Source organism: Rhinolophus ferrumequinum, chromosome 12 (assembly GCF_004115265.2).
Source record: "Rhinolophus ferrumequinum isolate MPI-CBG mRhiFer1 chromosome 12, mRhiFer1_v1.p, whole genome shotgun sequence".
NCBI classification, from domain to species: domain Eukaryota; kingdom Metazoa; phylum Chordata; class Mammalia; order Chiroptera; family Rhinolophidae; genus Rhinolophus; species Rhinolophus ferrumequinum.
This window is the reverse complement of record NC_046295.1, coordinates 55,285,356-55,301,127: the sequence shown is the minus strand read 5'-3', so window position 1 is coordinate 55,301,127 and position 15,772 is coordinate 55,285,356. Positions and strand designations below refer to the sequence as shown.

General features: G+C 37.5%; 1 protein-coding gene across 2 annotated transcripts in view; it reads right to left on the bottom strand.

Annotated features, from left to right (window-relative positions):
* Nucleotides 1-15,772, bottom strand: part of TGFBR1 (transforming growth factor beta receptor 1) — a 47,686-nt gene that overhangs the window by 13,026 nt on the left and 18,888 nt on the right. Inside the window, exons 2-3 of one of the 2 annotated variants that reach the window (XM_033123961.1) lie at nt 8,278-8,523; nt 5,659-5,901 (exon numbers count right to left, since the gene is read on the bottom strand). In XM_033123961.1, coding sequence (XP_032979852.1) covers nt 5,659-5,901; nt 8,278-8,523 — 489 coding nt within the window. The remainder of the gene's footprint in view (nt 1-5,658; nt 5,902-8,277; nt 8,524-15,772) is intronic. The other variant, XM_033123963.1, reaches the window with a different exon arrangement.

Genomic DNA, 15,772 nt, shown 5'->3' with positions numbered 1-15,772 from the left:
CCCAAGGAGGAGAGGAGTTAAGGGGAAGGTGGAATATGCAAGCAAAGGTAGAAGGAAATGAATGGCACGTGTTTCGGGAACCAGTTCACATAAACAGAAAGGGAATGCATGTGGTAAAACAGTGGAAGCCAAGGTTAAGCTGTCACCAGAATATGAAGAGTATTGAATACCAGGCTCAACACGACCAATGACAGCTGTGGGTAAAAGAGGAACTGCTAAAGATTTCTGAAAAGGGGCCACGAACGGGGAGAAATAATTTAAAAATCTTATTTTAGAAAGATGAATCTGGTAATGGTTTTATGGGTGGAAGGAGAAAAGTATGTGAATACAAGACATATAGAAGTAAATGCTGACCTATTTTTTAATAAATCAGTGAAAATTACCACAGAAACTACTTCAAGACAGGCAATTTATTGCTAGGAACTGGCTACTAGGCAACACAAGTATCTTAAAGCAGTGTCAAGTAACTTACCTTAAGAGGACATTGGAGATGGGGTGGGGCAGGTAAGGGGTAAAGGGATTAGAAATAGAAAGCACACTCGGTAACCACAAGATTGCCAGGGGGATGCGAAAGTCAATTGGGGGAATGTAAGCAACAATGTTGCAAAGATTTCTGTAGGGTATCCGATGGACACTTGTCCCATTAGGGAGACCACCTCAGGGAAGATGTAGATGGCTGATCACTGCACTGTACACCTGAACAATAATGAATGTCAACTACAATTATACACACACACACACACACACACACAGTTACAAGAAGTGGAGCACAGCATTAGGAACAGAGACAGTGGAAATGTGATGGCTGTGTGCGATGTCAGAGGGGTAGTGGATGGTGGAGGGGGTTGTCACTGTGTGAGGGATATAAGTGATAAATGTCTAACTATTACATTGTTTTGTGCACCTGAAACTAATAAAAAAAATGTTATATATAAAAAAAGAGGACACTGGCGTTTTTTCACCAATTAAACTTTACTCTAACATACGTATTTTAAAATATTGCCACATTTGTTTCATTTACAGAAAAGGATTCATTAACTACCTACAACATTTAAGTAACACTATATTTGGGACTAGTCCAATTCACTTAAAATCATATCCCCCAAGGACTAAGGAACTGCCATCTTCAATTATACTGACAATGACAATTAATGACTGTATATGTCACATTCTATACTAGTGTTTTATGTATACCATCCATTACATATAAATCTGTGTCATTTATAACCTATACTGAGAGTTACTTGCTAGATTAAACTAACCCAATGATAGTAGATGAAATCACCTGCTCTCTTTGGTTCCCTGATGTCAAATGCTTATAAATCCAAAAGTTAATCTTTAAAGTGATCAGAAGTTTTTCTCCTTTCATCTTTAAATTTCTCAAATGGTTCCTTTCCTCCCCTTGTTCCATCTATCCTCCCACCTCCTGAAGAGTAGTTAGCAGTCATATTACAAACAGTTGTTTTTATGTTTATAAGGAGATTAGTAGTTAACAACAGATTTGTGAAAAATCCTTATTTAAATCAAGGAGCTCTTCTGGATTATGAAAAATCAACTCCTAATTATGCTGTTTACTGTCGACACTAATTTACTAAATTTTCTTAAAGGCTTTGACCAGGAAGGGCCACACCATGTACTTAAAGATGTCAAGTGTACTTGAGAGTTAATTTCAGGCGGCTAATCTGGAAATTAGAAAGGCAAGGAATAAAGAAGAAAGGGGTCTGCAAATGGGAAGTCTGAAAATGCCCAGAACATTCCGGGTTCGTGTAAATGGTATGATCAAGAAAGGCTGATGGGACAAGGGGAGTTTCTGCCTTCCCCATCACCACTGGATTCTAGATGCAGACCTACAATTAAAAACCCAATCTAGATTCATCATATTATCTACATTTGGTTGCTATAACCCACATAAATACCTGAGCATTTTTAAAAAGTATTAATTTTCTCCTAAAGACAAAAACAAACAGGCCTAATTTAGATACATCTCTACATTTTCTGCTATACTCTTTTGTACCTTTAGAACTGCTTGAGACAGTTCAACAGGGAAACAGCTTCACTACAGTGAATAACAGAAATACAACCTGAACAGCATGCACACGTTCATTACAAGAAATCTTAGGCATGAACAAAACATAAGGAACACTGGCCTAAGAGACTCACTCTTCCAAAAACTGGCACACATGCGCATGCTCACACACACTTTACGATCTAGTGACAGTTTAAATATGGGCACACACACAGCCTGTGATTCGAGCTACTGCAACAGGGATTAGGTTAGCTTGAAAGGTTAGAGCTGCCAATGTCTCTCCCACAGTTCCCAAGTTAAAAGCACAGTCTTTGAGAGAGAGATGAGGCCTTTCCTCAATTATGGTCGTGGTACTGAGTAATAAACATGTGCATTCGTAACATGAAATGTTTAGTTTTTACCTTGTCCTCAATGAGTGAAAGAACTAAAAAGGGAATTATGTACAGACAGCTCACTTACTCGCAGGCATGAGTCCCATGCATGAGATGGCATTAAGACTTTATAATGCATAGAAGGGAAAGAGATGGTATTTTCTGCTATCTCAGTAGGTGACAGCTTGTCTGGATAAACGTGAAGGCCATTCACACAACTATGACATGGCAGGGAAAGGAGGCCTAAACTAAGCTTTCTTGTACAATGCAGCAAATTGATACTGTGTCATATTTTTCTTCCAAATATCTTTTCAATAAGAGTAACACCCTTCATTTAAACACACATTTACAGTTTACCACATGCTTTCACACAAACATCTTGTCTCATTTGAACCTCCCAACAATCCAATGACATGCACAGGGAAAGGTTCATTACATTCATTTTAAAGATGAAATAATTCAGGCATGAGACATCAGCTAACTGCCTAAAACCACAGCTAGCAAACAATGTAGACAAGTTTTTGCAGGGTAAGGCATTAAAAGAGAGAAGCTTTCAGACAACAGAGCCATGATCCCTGATGGATCTAGAAACATAAATAAAATGGAAAAGAAAAAAAAAAATTCCATTCTTTACTTCATGTCTATACCTTAAAAAGTAATGTGTCTTTTGGAGCAAAAATCAATATAAGACCCGGTCTTATATAAGTAAAATATATATTATAGTAAAATAAGACCGGGTCTTACATTAATTTTTGCTCCAAAAGACGCATTAGAGCTGATTGTCTGGCTAGGTCTTATTTTTGGGGAAACACTGTAAATAAACGTATTCTTCTTATTCGGAAATCAACTGCCATCCAGACAGAAACTGCCATCATTTCTTTTGATCCTTAGGTAGGCTTGTTTCCTTGAGGCATGATACATACCACTGTCCCAAGTGGCAGGAGCTGCTTTGATTTCCCTAGGTGTAAGTTTGGCAATAAGAGAACAGGTCCAAGGGATTAATTCCAAATGATCTGTTACCACCGGATTTTCTGTGACTCTTTGGTCCTTAGTTATCATAGTTTTTTGGTCCAGGTTAACTTCTAGAATGAGCCAGATGGTCTTTGAAAATTCTTTGGACTAATTCATAATCAATGGGAAACCCCAGGGGAGCCCTAAAACAACCCCTCTCCACTCCTGCCCATAGACTGTCACATCTTCAGTACTGACGCCACTCCATCTCAATGGAACCTGTTTCCTCCTTCTTCACAATGGTCTCTAGGGTCCCTAAAGAGTGCCTTAAGAGACCTGGGCTCCAGTGCATGCCTGCGTGTGTCCTAGTAATCATGGACAGAACTCTCTTACTGAATATATATGACTAAATTCTACAGAAGACTTCTAGCCATGAAATCAGTTTCTTCATACTTAAATGAACAAACAGATATATGTATCAATCAATTTGTTTCCTTAAACAGGCAAGTCATTATGTGAACTTCTGTACTATTAGATGTGATTTTGTGCTTCAGTCATATTCTTCCCCAGTCACAATTTCTGCTTTAGTATTCCTTTAGTCACTTGATTATGAAGTTAGTGAAATTTTCATTATACCGTGTTTCCCCAAAAATAAGACCTAACTAGACAATCAGCTCTAATGCGTCTTTTGGAGCAAAAATTAATATAAGACCCGGTCTTATTTTACTATAAGACCTGACAATTAATATAATATCAAATCTTCAAATCTTCATTTCAAATCTTCATTTTACCCATGAATTTAGTCCTTATTTGAAGTTGATTTATACTTTTCAAAAGGCTGGACAGTATATCTCATTTAAAAGTCCTAACAAACCATATTAAGTATTGTTACCAACAGTATCTGTTCCATATTTCTCATGAGGAAACAGAAGCCCAAATAGGATACATGGTTTAAACATCAGAGAGCTAATCAATGACAAAACTTGCACTGGAAACTAGATTTCTTGATTTCTAGTTGTCAAATTACAACATTGTAGAGGATAGGAGTCTTCCTCCCTTAGTATCCTTCTAAAGCAAGAAGTAAAAAATAAATCCCGTTGGTTTAAACATAAAGCACTGCTATGACAAAATCCACCTTCAGGGGATAATTCTGGCAATTAGTCAATTTCTGATCCCACAAAAATCAACAAACAGAACTGAGAACAGCAAAAATCACAAGGGCTATGGACCCAAAAAGCTATATTAACTAACAAAGTGGATAGACTTTTTTTCTAAAGTGAGAGAATGACTAAAAATTCATTATTTTAACAAAAAAGTAGGCCTGGGCAAAAGACAGCAATTTCATATGTTAAAAAAGCAAATAACTTTCATAATTCCAAACACATTTTCTGTCATGCCTGTTTCCACAATCCTGAAGAGAATGGGTAGCTGCAGATCACTTGAACATCTTTGATGAATCCTCACCTATGAGAATAATTATCCTTAATCTTACTATCTCACAAAGTCATAAGAAGGTGAGAATGCTTTGAAATTTATATACCGTATTTCGTCATATATAGTGTGCACTTTTTTGCCCAAATTTGTGATGGAAAAATAAGGATGCGTATTATACATAAAGTGCTAATTCTGTATCTATATAAATGCTTGTAATTTTTTTATTTATGCTTATGAGTTAAAAGTGTAACTCTAGAAATCAACAATGATATCCATATGCAAAACAATACCCTGGAATACAATAATCAGTTTTGTTGAATTTAGGACGAACTTGCAACCACGAAGAGCTCTTGGGCCTTCTATAATGCGTAAATATGGTAAATTTGTTATCAATACATAAAATTTCTTATACCTTGTATCTGTTCTTGTGTTTTGTAATTATTTGTTACATAACATTTCTTGTACGATAATGTGTTAAAAAATAAATGCTAAAATTCTTTTATAATACCAAAAAAAGTACCTACATGTAAAATAAAAATTTGAATTAAAAAATTAAAATGAAAAGATTTTTTCCCCTGAAAGTTTGGGCCAAAAAAGTGGGTGCGCATTATACATGGGAGCAATTATACATGGCAAAATACAGTAAACAGGAAACTGTCGTACTATCTTATTTCAAAAATAAGAATTTTAACCCATCTAGCCACCATCAGATACAGACCAAGCTTAACGACCTCCATCAGGCTCAAAGCTGGAATGGCATTCACACTATCTCAAGTTTTAAGAAACTAAGCCAAGTGGCTCAGCCAACTAATAAAATAAATAATATAGTTAATTTTAAAAAGATTTCTTAGGAAAAAGGAAAAACAATTACGTTACCTGATCCAGAACCTGATGTTGTCATATCATAAATTAAATCTTTTAACGTAGTACCCTCGGAAATAAAAGGGCGATCTAATGAAGGATCTTCTTCATTTGGCACTCGATGATGAATAACAGTGCGGTTATGGCAGATGTAGACCATCAACATGAGTAAGATGCAGACGAAGCAGACTGGTCCAGCGATGACAGCTGCCAGTTCAACAGGACCAAGGCCAGGTGAAGTCTTTCCTGAAAAAGGGCCTCCAGTGAAATAAACAACAGAAACACTGTAGGTGGCATTCATAATTTGCTAATCCTCCACATTTCCTGCAGTTGGCCACTACCACCCTTAGTCCTGGAGCCTCCTGACAGCAGCTCATAGGGCTCAAACCCAGAACAAGCAAATCACTCAGTCTTCTCCCACTGGCTCTCCTTTTATGATCACCAGCTGGGTCAGCATCCACTTTTTCTTCCTGTATTCTTCAGCCATCATCTAAATAACAAGGCCATTGACCACCAACATTCTAGAACCTCCCCATTTATCACTCTCAGGCCACTAATAAAAGAAACAATAATCTGGAACAACTCTCATTAAAGTCTTAAGTAGATTTTTTTTTTAAGTATTATAGTTTTGGCTTGTGTTCTTATTCCAGGTCAGTATACGCTCAGAGCGGAGCCGGGGGTGGTGGTGTTGGGTGGGGGAATGGTATAAATACAGATGAGCAAAAGTAAAAAGAAAAATTATATACAGCCTTACCTCCCCCAAACAACTCACATTGTAGTGTATGTGTGTGTGTACGTATATATATACTAACTACATAGCTCTACCAATTTTGTTCAGGCAAAATATGTCCTTTATTTTTTTTAAATAGAGTGTATGTGTGTATACCTTCTAGTCTATTTTAACAATTTTGACTTTTAATTCAAGAGCATTTATTTTCTTATAATCTCTTTTAAATAATTAACGTTTTACAGTTTCAGAAACACATTAATTAAAATTATTTTGGCATTCATCCTGAGCCTTGCTGGTTCACTGCTCACCACCATTTCTTCCATATCACACCTTCCCCAGTCTTGAGATCTTTATTTGGATTGATTTCTTATACAGCATCTTAATTCTAGTCATTTCTTTCAGGAAGAGTACATGTGTCCTTATACACTGAATACTTAATTATCTAAAATGTGCATTGCCTTTATATATGAAAACTGTTGCCTTACCTAAGGGATTTTAGATGTTCCTTTGCCTTTGGTATTTTAAAAAAAGCAAAAAATCTAAACTTTTCCCCCCTTTTATAGTGAACCAGTGTTCACTATAATGCAGATACAATTGTTTTTCTTTATTCTTGAAATTGGTATCTTTTTCATCATATGTACTTGCATAAGTATTTTTTCATTGATTTTGCACAGTATTCTCTCTTCTGTCTGCTCTTATGTCTTTTTCTGGAATTTTTATACTAAGTATATTGGATCACCTAGATCTGTCCTCTTTATCTCTTAATTTGTTCACCAACTGTCTTTTTCTCTGAAGTGTAACAAGCTTGTCTTGCCTTAAGCTTGTCTCACACTTGATTATAAAATTACAGTATCCAGTCTGCTGTTCACTTTCAGTATTCCATTTTAAAAAATATAATTCATCAATTAAGCTTTTCATCTGAAAGTGATCTTGAACAACTGTGAAATGTTCTCATTTCATAGTGAACAACTGAAAATAGACCTTGGAATGTCTGAAAGTTTTTCCCCATCATGTGCTAAATCTGTTTCAAAGGATGCATCTACTTTGATTTACCCAGTTCAGTTTACTTCTTTTGAACCACTAAATCTTTTCATTTGGTCTTTTTTTTTTTCTTTTTACTGTTTGCGTATCAGGACCTGGGAATACAGGATTTATGTATGTTTAGCCTTAAAAATGAAATGAGTCCTTCACAAGGTTTTGTGAGTTTCCACTCATAGATATTTCAAGCCCAAACAATGGAAATGGGAAATTCTGGAATTATCAATTACCTGGAGCTGAGCTGCACCCTCCACAACTAAGACTGAAAGGACAACGTGACTTGGAAAAAAGGCCTGGAAGTACACACTGTTCCCCAATAAAGTCCTGTTCCCCTTCCCCAATAAAATCTCAAAAAAACAAAAAAACAAAGAACAAACGTGAACTACGGTCAATTAATCTAGAAACCATATTTAATAAGTTAAACATAAAGATCGCAAGGCCCGGGGAATTCACAAAAGAAAGGCCCCTGGACTGTTCCGTGATGCTCTCGAGTGCCACCCATTGCTGACTGCTGTAAGACTGCACTTTGTACAACGGAGATGACATTTGCTCTGAGGACAAAGTACTGACACTTGAGGACACACTGCTGCAGTGGGCTTTGTCAGAATTTACTTTCAAGAGGCTACCCTTTCAGCACAACAGACCTCAGAGAACGTCTGTCGTGGAATCACATTCTCAAACAATACACACCCGGCAGTCAGGATCTTGGCTACCCTTAAGATTCTACAACCACGGACAAGTTCCTTCTGCTCTAAAGTGAACAAGCTGCGGTAGATGACTTCTAAGATCCCTTCCACTTCTAAAATCATAGTCTAAGAGCTTTTCTTATATTATCAAGAAAAAAAATGTCTTATATAACAACTTACCAACCGTTGGCAGTTCTATTTTATTGCAGTGGTCCTGATTGCAGCAATATGTTGTAGTAACGGACCCAGTTTTTGAAGATGGTGCACATACAAATGGCCGGTCTCGAGGAATTAGGTCGATTTCAGCTATACACATGCTATTATGTATAATTTTGTCTGTGGTCTCCGTGACAGAGACAAAGCACAGCCCATCTGTGACACAAGTAAAATTGTCTTTTGTGCAAAGGTGGCAGAAACACTGTAATGCTGGTAAAAGAGAATAAGATTTTATTAGAAAAAATTCTCAAAGTTACCAATTTGATATTATCCCATATTCACTATAAGAATACATTCGATCTTATTGTAATACCTTCTGTTCAAAAAACAACATTCTTTGTTCCTCTTAGAAGTTACAAATCCTGTTGAGAAACACACATCGGAGCCAAATATGAAATTTGAACACAGGTTTTTTCCTACAACTTTTATGCTTCCAAGTATAGAAAAATTGTTCTGTGTAATTTCATCCAGGTAAGGCAAGCATTTGCCCTCCCATTTGAAACAAAGTACACTTAAATTTTTAATGGTTATACTCATTCTTCTTAGCCCCAAACTATGCATTCAATACTCTCCCAGTGGGGAGCAAGGTGTGAAAATACTGCTACCTTCCACTGTAGGCTGGAAACGTCTTTGGGGCGGATTCACGGTAATGGAATAACGGACACAGATTTGTATTGAGCCACTTTTGTCTTGTACAAACCCTGAGAAAGACACTTATGTTCCATCGAGGATGAGGGCTCTTTCTCAGGAAGCGCAGGAAACTGTAGCAGTAACAATACATATGTGCTCCAACCAGACAGACAAGCTGACTACAGAAATGACTGGAGAAACACCATCTCCCATGCCCACTTGTATCTACTTGATCCTTAAGGGTCAACTCACAGAATGATTCCTGGAGGGAAGTCATCTCCTAATTATTGCCAACATCTTACCATACACACACAAACGTACCTTCCAGCAGGCCCTCCAAGGAGGTTCACTGCTCCCCAGAGCACACACTGCTTATCAGAATTGCTCCTTTTGTTTTTCTCTCCCCTATGAAACTCTAAGCTCTTTGAGGGCAGAGGCCCACATTACTCATTTCTGTAAATCCACATTTAGCACTAAGTCTGGTATATAGCAGCATTCAAAAAATATTCGATGATTGAATGACACTATCTATGATCTCATGAAACTGCAAAGCACATCTATTTCCTTAAATCCAATCAAACTTTCCAATTACTCACTGGTAATGTTTTCTAAACATTAGCGTTTTTTAATCAGTTACTCTATCAAAAGCTTAGAATAAAAAGATTAATAACGCATGGTCATAGCCCTTGAAGAGCTCCAAAGGCTAGAGAAGGAGAACATCACAATACAATGTGGTAATCGTTATACATAAAAAATACTGCCAGGACTACCCCTAAGATCTTCACCACGCCCTTAGAGTACATGAAGGAACAGTGACACACTTCGTCTAACAATTACAACTTTTACTTTTGGGTTCCAGCTTACCGCTCACATTCCCAATGCGATCTGGGGCCACACACGTCTCACCCTTATACTAATCATGACTTTCATAACCTTGGTCTTTACACAAACTATCTCTGCCTAGTTTAAACCCACCTCTCATCCTTTAAGACACTATTCAAACAAGATCTTTTCCATGATGTGCTTGCTCTAAACCTCTGCCCTACCCTTAAGATAACTGGGCAGCTCCTTTCAATTATGTTCCCCTAGCCCTCTTAGCGTAACTTTAGGATAGCACAAATCAATCTATTTATAGTTTGCCGTTAAAGTGTCTCTCATTACATTAAGAAGGGCCAAGTTTCTTTCTTTCTTTCTTTTTATGTTTTGCTTTCCCATCTTTGAATCCTGGATTCCTAGATAATGATGAGAAAAATATTTGCTAAAGCAGTGTTTCCCAGACAGGAGGTCACAAACATGTCAGGAGAAGGAGAGTCTAAAAATTGAATACAAACGTTTTAAAAAATATTTCCATTTAAAAGATAATCTAAAATAAATGATAAACATTCTGGATCATGAGTAACCACCATCTAAACAAGTACTGTCTGTAGGCTTTCACTGCTGCTTCACTGTGTTAAGATCGCCTTCAGGCCAAATAGCCTCAGAGCCCACTATACAAGCAAAGGTTGCATAGCGATTGTAACTGAAAGGGTGAAAAAATACAGGGAACTTGAATCATCAGAGCATATGGGGATATAGGCATGGTATATGCAAAACCCAACAGCTAACAGCCAATACCATATATATGCTACAAGTATTACATGGGTCCTATCTTTGTAGTGTAATTTGCAAAAGTTTATTAGCAGTAAATGTGGTTGTAAGTATGCAGTGACATTTTTTCCTTTCTCACTTCTGCATTAATTGGTTTAGAGAACCATTTAATAAAGATTTCAGTAATGTCATAATATTAACCTCATCTTCAAGTGAACATGACAGCAGGCATCTCATTACACTAGTATTTGCAGCATGCTTGCTTGCTGGCGAGTGTTTTGCTTAGGTATCAGTTCTGATTATCTTAAACTTACAAACAAAGCCTTGAAATCACGGATACCACCTTGCACAACATAACTGACGAGAATGGGCACTGACAGCTTTTAGTGTCACTGAAGTTAAAATACAGAAACAGACTTAAAATGGAATCAGACCTAAGGCTATTTTTTTCTACTGTGAAACCTAAACATCATCTGTCATACTGAATAATTGTATTAATTTGAATTTTGTTGGTTTTGTAGTTGTCTTTGTATTTGATTTACAGACTTGGTTTATGGTTATAAATGAGCCAAAAACATAAAGGTTTTATATCAAGTTTCATGTCTATACAATTTCAGTAACATTCTGATAAATACATTCTGTACTTTTCCTTTCAAAGGGGTCATTATATTATGGCATGATGGTAGGTTCCCTGGGTAGGCTCTCCTAAGGAGGGATTCTGAACCAGGAATCCACGGACTGGTTACAGAGGGACCTGAATCTCATAAACTGCAGGCCGAATGTTGTGTGTATTTGTATTTTCATGAAGAAGGTTTATAGCTTCTTTGAGAAAGTCAGTACCAAAGGGCTTCTTTTAACAAGTCTTTCAATAAGAAAAGTACTTGACAAATATAAACATACATAATGCAAAGCTTAACCAGTTAAGGGATTATTTCTTGGGGGAATTTTAAAATTCTATATGACCACCCTAAATCAGAGTCTTGACTGCATACAAGATTGATGTTAAATGTATATGGTATAGAAATATTGTGTAGGGAAAAAAATAGAACAGGAATTCTGAAATTCTCAATGAATTCATGAGCTTTCCTTCCCATTGAAAAATTCATAATTATTTTATTAATAGATTTGACTACTATCTAACTCCTTTTTATTAAAGTAGGTGTTTTGTTTTGTTTTTTAAATGCACGTACAGGGCAAAACTTCTACCTAAAAGAGGTATACAATGATGTCTTCTTCCTACTCCAGAGCCCAAGTATCATTACCTATTGTGTTGCATTTTAATACCAGCCCATTAATCTGACTGTCATCTAATTCTGCAATTTTCCATTGAACATCTCTATATAACAGGTACCATGTGGGCTGTGGAGTGTAGAACCGAGTAAGACAAGGTATCTGGACCTAAGCAGCTCACTAGGGTGGATGGGTAAGACAGTAAACAAACATCAGTAAGATTCAAGGTCCTGAGGACAATGATCCAGCAAAGTAGAAGATATAAAAAAAGCTTCACAAGACATTCAAGTCAGAAGTTGAAAAATATGTACATTTGCTACATAGAGAAGATGAGAAAACTATCCTGCCGGGTTTTTGCTCAGTAGCAGGATTTCATCCTTGGTGGCTAGCCTTCCAAGTGTTAACAACACCAGCAAGTTGAAAGAACGACTTAATTGCTAACCACAATGGTTTCATTTCATCAGCAAAATGCACATGCTACCTTCCTGATCTATTCCATCACCTCACTGATATGACCAAATGAGATACTGTATACTAACACATTTTTAAACCACTAATATAAATGATGTGAATATACGAAATTATCACATATAATAAACAGCATTGTTCCAAACATGGTTTTTATTTACAGGCCACCAAAGAAACACCTCTTCCCAAAAGTAGTGCCTGAAATTCCACTGTAGAATCCTAGACCAACTGAACCACAAGGAACCCTGAAGATCTAGTTCTAATTCAGTTCCATCATTTTATTAATGAAGAAACCAAAACTTAACAGTACCAAAATGATTAACAATAATATTCTACCCAGGATACCGGTGGATGTGAACCCCCACTATCTGATCATCAAAACACAAATAAAATACATGTGGCTGTTTTCTGTATGGGTGTCCACATGCTAGCTCAAGCTTTTCAAGTTTTCATGGTGGTGCAGGGTCTGGATCCCTGGAGTTTGACTCTTCCGCTTGATAGCAGAGATAAGAACCAAACTTCCTGTTTAGTACCTTTCTCCTTCCTTGGCCACCTTTTGTTTCTGTGCCCCAATCTATCAGTAGCCACAGCTTCTTCAATTCTAAGATGCACATTTTCCCACACGTTAACATTTTTTAAAATCTGCATACACTTCAAAAATCAAAGTCAAAAGAAAACTCCAGCTTCAGGACAGAAAAGGAATAAATCACACAATTTTCAAAGTTTGAAGATGCTGGTATGATGTGCAGACTGTCAGAAACCAAACATCTAGCTGCCCAAGGAAGTGAGAAGAGAAAGAGAAACAGCAGGACGCAGGGGCTGTCATCTTCACAGTGGCCCACGTTGAGATTCTGGCTCTTGGTCCCAAATATAAAGGAAATCTCCATCGTTGCCTATTTCAGGGTGTCTGGAGATCACACATCAAAACACTTCCTACTACCTAATGCCAGGGCTACCAAGAATTGACGCACAAGCCCATATACCTGGCTAGAGAAATGGAGAGGTAGCGAGCCTGTGACCAGTACATGGACCAGACATTTCTATGAGCCTCATTCATTAGATAAAAATTAGCACCAGAAACCTTGTCTTCCCAGGGCCGAGGGACAGTGTCTGCATGACTCAACATTCTGTTTCTGCACACATTTCAATAGTCTTTCCTTTCCAACTCGTCTTAGCTAGTCTTCCATCACCCATCTCCCCCATCAAGAACTTGACTGAAACATCTCATTTAAATTCACTAGTGATGCCCTTCTGTTGAATGGAATATTCTTTTCTAAATTTTTTTAGAGACACAATGACACACCTTTCCTTATTAGTTTACATGATACTACACTTCCCTAACTCACACCACTCAGTTCCTTTGCTACATCTCAAATCTACATCTCAACTTCCCAGCTTTGCATTTGTGCTAACTTGTATTTTAACTGCCTTCCATGAAACATTCTGCTCGACTTGCCTTTTAGTACAAAGTCAACATTTTCAAAACCAAATACAGTTATCATTCCTTTACTAGTGATATCTGTACTTAAAAAAAAAAAAAGCCCCTGACAGGGCTCCTAGGTTCATTCTTGCTGAGACAGCTCAGCAGTTAAAAAGGAAGAAGGCACTGAAGATCTCTCTCAGCAGTCTTTTCACCACTCTCCGGGCTTTTCACCTCTGACTTTGCTGGTGATGACCCTTCTTCCCTTACTGGCCCACTATAGCACAATTATACTTGACTGCACAGTGAGAGTAATTCCAAATATTACAATGTGCACCTACCTGCAGGTAAGGGCCTAACAAGCGTAAGGCCCTCTGTTCAGTCTGCTTAGCTACACATCAAAGCAGCTCACACCCCTGCTGGCATTGGCCAAGGCAAAAGTTACAAGTTGCAACAAATCCTTTCAGGTTCTGAGTCAACCCCTATGAACCAGCTAGTGTTTCCCTGCACTCCAGGTCTGAACAGTCTGCCTTCCCCTCTTCTCTCCAATCCCAACACCAAGGCCCATCTCAAAGAGGCCCCTCCTCTCTTCTCACTCTTCTACCTCTGGAAAAAGCACGCCATATTTCTTCTTTAAATACAGAAGGTGCCAAGCAAATATATACACGTTTTAAGAAAGAAAGGAAAAAACTGTATTAACATTGCAATACTCAATATATACCGATAACAAAAGATGAGTACAAGTCACGCGTATACATTCTTTGCCATCCCCAGTGTGCATGTATGTGTATATGTATATGTACACACACACGCACACACACTGTATACACTGGAGGTGCCAAAAAAATGTACACACATGACTAGCATCATCCTTTGTTATCGGTATATATTGAGTATTACAATTTTTATAGTTTTTTCCTTTCTTAAAATATATATACATTTTTGGGGCATCCTGTGTGAGTGTGTGTGTGTACATGCTGCATATATTTGTAAACAAAGCCAACCACCTGACACCAACTCCCTCCAGCCTACTGCCCTGGGTTTGCTCCTCAAAGGACTCCAACTCCACCCCAGGGGGTTACCCTGCAGCAGCGATGACAAAGGGAGCTTGTCAAAACACCATGCACCAAACAACGTGAAAATAAATTCTCCTCTAGTCTAGATAACATTTCACTTTCAAATTTAGAGCTTCAAACACCTTTAAAGCCCTTTCAGAAGCATAATTTATAATTCAACACACACCTCCACCTTGGAAGAATGGGGGCTCTCCTAAATTCTCAGTCACTGTTTTTCCACAATATCTCCATTTCCTAGTCTCTTAAACTCTATGGAATTACCTGACACAACGTTGTTATCAGAGCAAAGCACACTCAGAATAGGTGCCTAAATGGCAAGATGAGATTTAATGGAGGCAATTAATACAAAGGCCTTCATTTAGGTTCAAAATCAAACCGCACAAGTTCAAGATAAAGATTTGCTTAGCAGATTTGGGGAATCTGTTTAACAACAGATTTAACAAGAGTCAACAGCATTTACTGTTAACTGTAGCCATGGTGATGGGGGAGACAGAGGGAGAACTGGGCACAAAATCCCACAAATGTCCAATATAATAAGTAATCAGTACGTGTTACTTGAATATCAATCTGCCATGTAAATATGAGTCAGAGATTCAAAGAATTAATTCAACAAAGTTTGATCTGAAAGGTAACTTAGCTGTGGAGACAATCAACCACCTCATTTTATAGCTTTTGCAACTGTCAATTTATCTTACCTATATACTAAATCAAATCATGAGGTCAGGATGTGGTAAATTTTGTTACATAAAAAACCATTTCCTAACTACAGCTCCTCCCTGCGATAAAACTGGATGCCTCACAAGGTTCTGACTTCTCTGTCACTGGAGATATTTAAGCAGAGGCTTAATGACCAAGTCAGACAGAGTTCATGAAGTAGGGATCTCCTGCACTAAATGAAAGGTTGGTCTCTAACACTACAATCTTTTAAATAGTAACATTCTATTATTTTACAAGTTACATCAAATACCATGTTTTCAGTTTTTGACAAATTCAACTTAACATCTTCAAGGTACAACAATTACAGCAAAGCACCGCGTGTTTTCATTGT